Below are 1702 nucleotides of genomic sequence, written 5' to 3'. Positions count from 1 at the left end.
TCAAGTAGATGGATATTGGATTTTAATGAACAAGGTGGAGAAGAGAAGAGAGACTTACAGGGAGAGTGGGATAACTCATAGCGAGATTGATTCCAACAGCCATGATAATAGAAGCAATGAAATTAAAGCCAATCGCACGGAGGCCTACGAATGTTTCCCAAGGATAAACAATTCCATTGTCATCTTGGTCAAAGAAAGCACAATGTTGCTGTAGAACACTCATGTTGTTGTGCCTGTGCCCTACTGTTCCATCTGGGTGCTTTGTATCTGGTGCTGTCAGTGCTCGAGCCATGTCTAACTCACACACACCACCATCACAAATAACATATCTATCATCTCATCACAAAATTAATAAAATATTTTTTTATTCTCAACTTTTTAAAAATTTTAATATATTTTAATTATATGTTTAAAGATTAATATCGTTAATGAAAATACTAACATAACAATTGTATTTCATTCATTATCCAATCCAAGATATAATTGCCATTAACACTTCAGCTATGAATCAGGGACGGATCTAGGTAAAGAAAGAGGACGGACCTAGGTGAAAAGAGGAGAGCACTTACCCACTAGAAGTTTACCAAACAAATTTATAAGAACATAACTACATATAGACGAATTTACTTTATTCTATTATTCTATTATCTTTGTCCTCATTAAAATTTATATTAAAATTTCAATATTTATTTTATTATAAATATTAAAATTAAAAATAAATAAATAAATAAACAAGAAAAAGAAAATATTTATAATAACCAATAATAGGGCACACGTTTGCAATTTCTCGGCAACGGCGCCATTTTGACAAGTGAATTTCTATCGGTAAAGAAATTCACAACAATATAATCGCGTTGTAAGTATAGTTTCTAAACCAATAGAGAATCATTTCATACAAAAGTTTGGTTGTCACAAGTAAAAAAACCCAATAAAATTTAACCGAAGTATTCAAACATCGGGTCGTATTCTCAAGAAATTGCAGGGAAGTATGATTTATTATTGGTTATGGAAAACAATATTTTTGGGTTTTTGAAAGGTTGAACAGGGAAAATAAATTACAGGAAAAATAAATTAATAACTAGAAAAACTCTTGACAAGATATGAAAACTGGACGTCTAATCCTAGTTATCCTTATCAATTATGATGAGAATTGGATTTTTCTACCACCTTATTAACCTCTAACTATGAAGGTAAGTTAAGTGGATGAATTAATTTGATTTCTCAGATCCTAGTCAATTCCTAAGAAAAGACTAGATTTATTGGAATTCAAATTAATTAGCAAAGATAGCAATTATCAATCACAATGAGTTTAATAACTGAAGTGTCTCCAATTAATCAATTCATTAATTAAAGCCAAGAATATAAAAAACTAAGTAAAAATCATAAATCTGAAATACCTTAAATTATATTTAAACATAAATTCAAATCTAACATGAAAGGGTTCATAAGCCAATTTGGCAACATGAGTCAAATACAAGTAAAAGCATTAGAGTATCTAAAAGTAGAAGAGAAACATAAATTAAAATAACATTGAACCTGGAATGAAGAAGAATAATCCTAAAACTAATAGAAATCCTAAATCTTAAATCCTAAGGGAGAGGAGAGAGCCTCTCTCTCTTATTTTTAAAATAAATTTTAAAATATTATATATTATTATTTGTTAAAATAAAAAATATTTTAAATTTTTTTATATAATTGAAAT

The 1702-nt window shown here is 28.6% G+C and overlaps 1 protein-coding gene across 1 annotated transcript in view; it reads right to left on the bottom strand.

The window, feature by feature from the left end:
• Positions 1–294, bottom strand: part of LOC107466449 (peroxygenase) — a gene marked incomplete at its 5' end in the record, with an annotated part of 2012 nt that extends 1718 nt beyond the window's left edge. Inside the window, 1 exon segment of the mRNA XM_016085428.2 lies at positions 59–294. Coding sequence (XP_015940914.1) covers positions 59–294 — 236 coding nt within the window.
• Between the last annotated feature and the right edge of the window lie 1408 nt (positions 295–1702).

This window comes from Arachis duranensis, chromosome 9, assembly GCF_000817695.3.
Source record: "Arachis duranensis cultivar V14167 chromosome 9, aradu.V14167.gnm2.J7QH, whole genome shotgun sequence".
Lineage (NCBI taxonomy): Eukaryota > Viridiplantae > Streptophyta > Magnoliopsida > Fabales > Fabaceae > Arachis > Arachis duranensis.
This window is presented reverse-complemented; position numbering and strand designations above follow the sequence as displayed.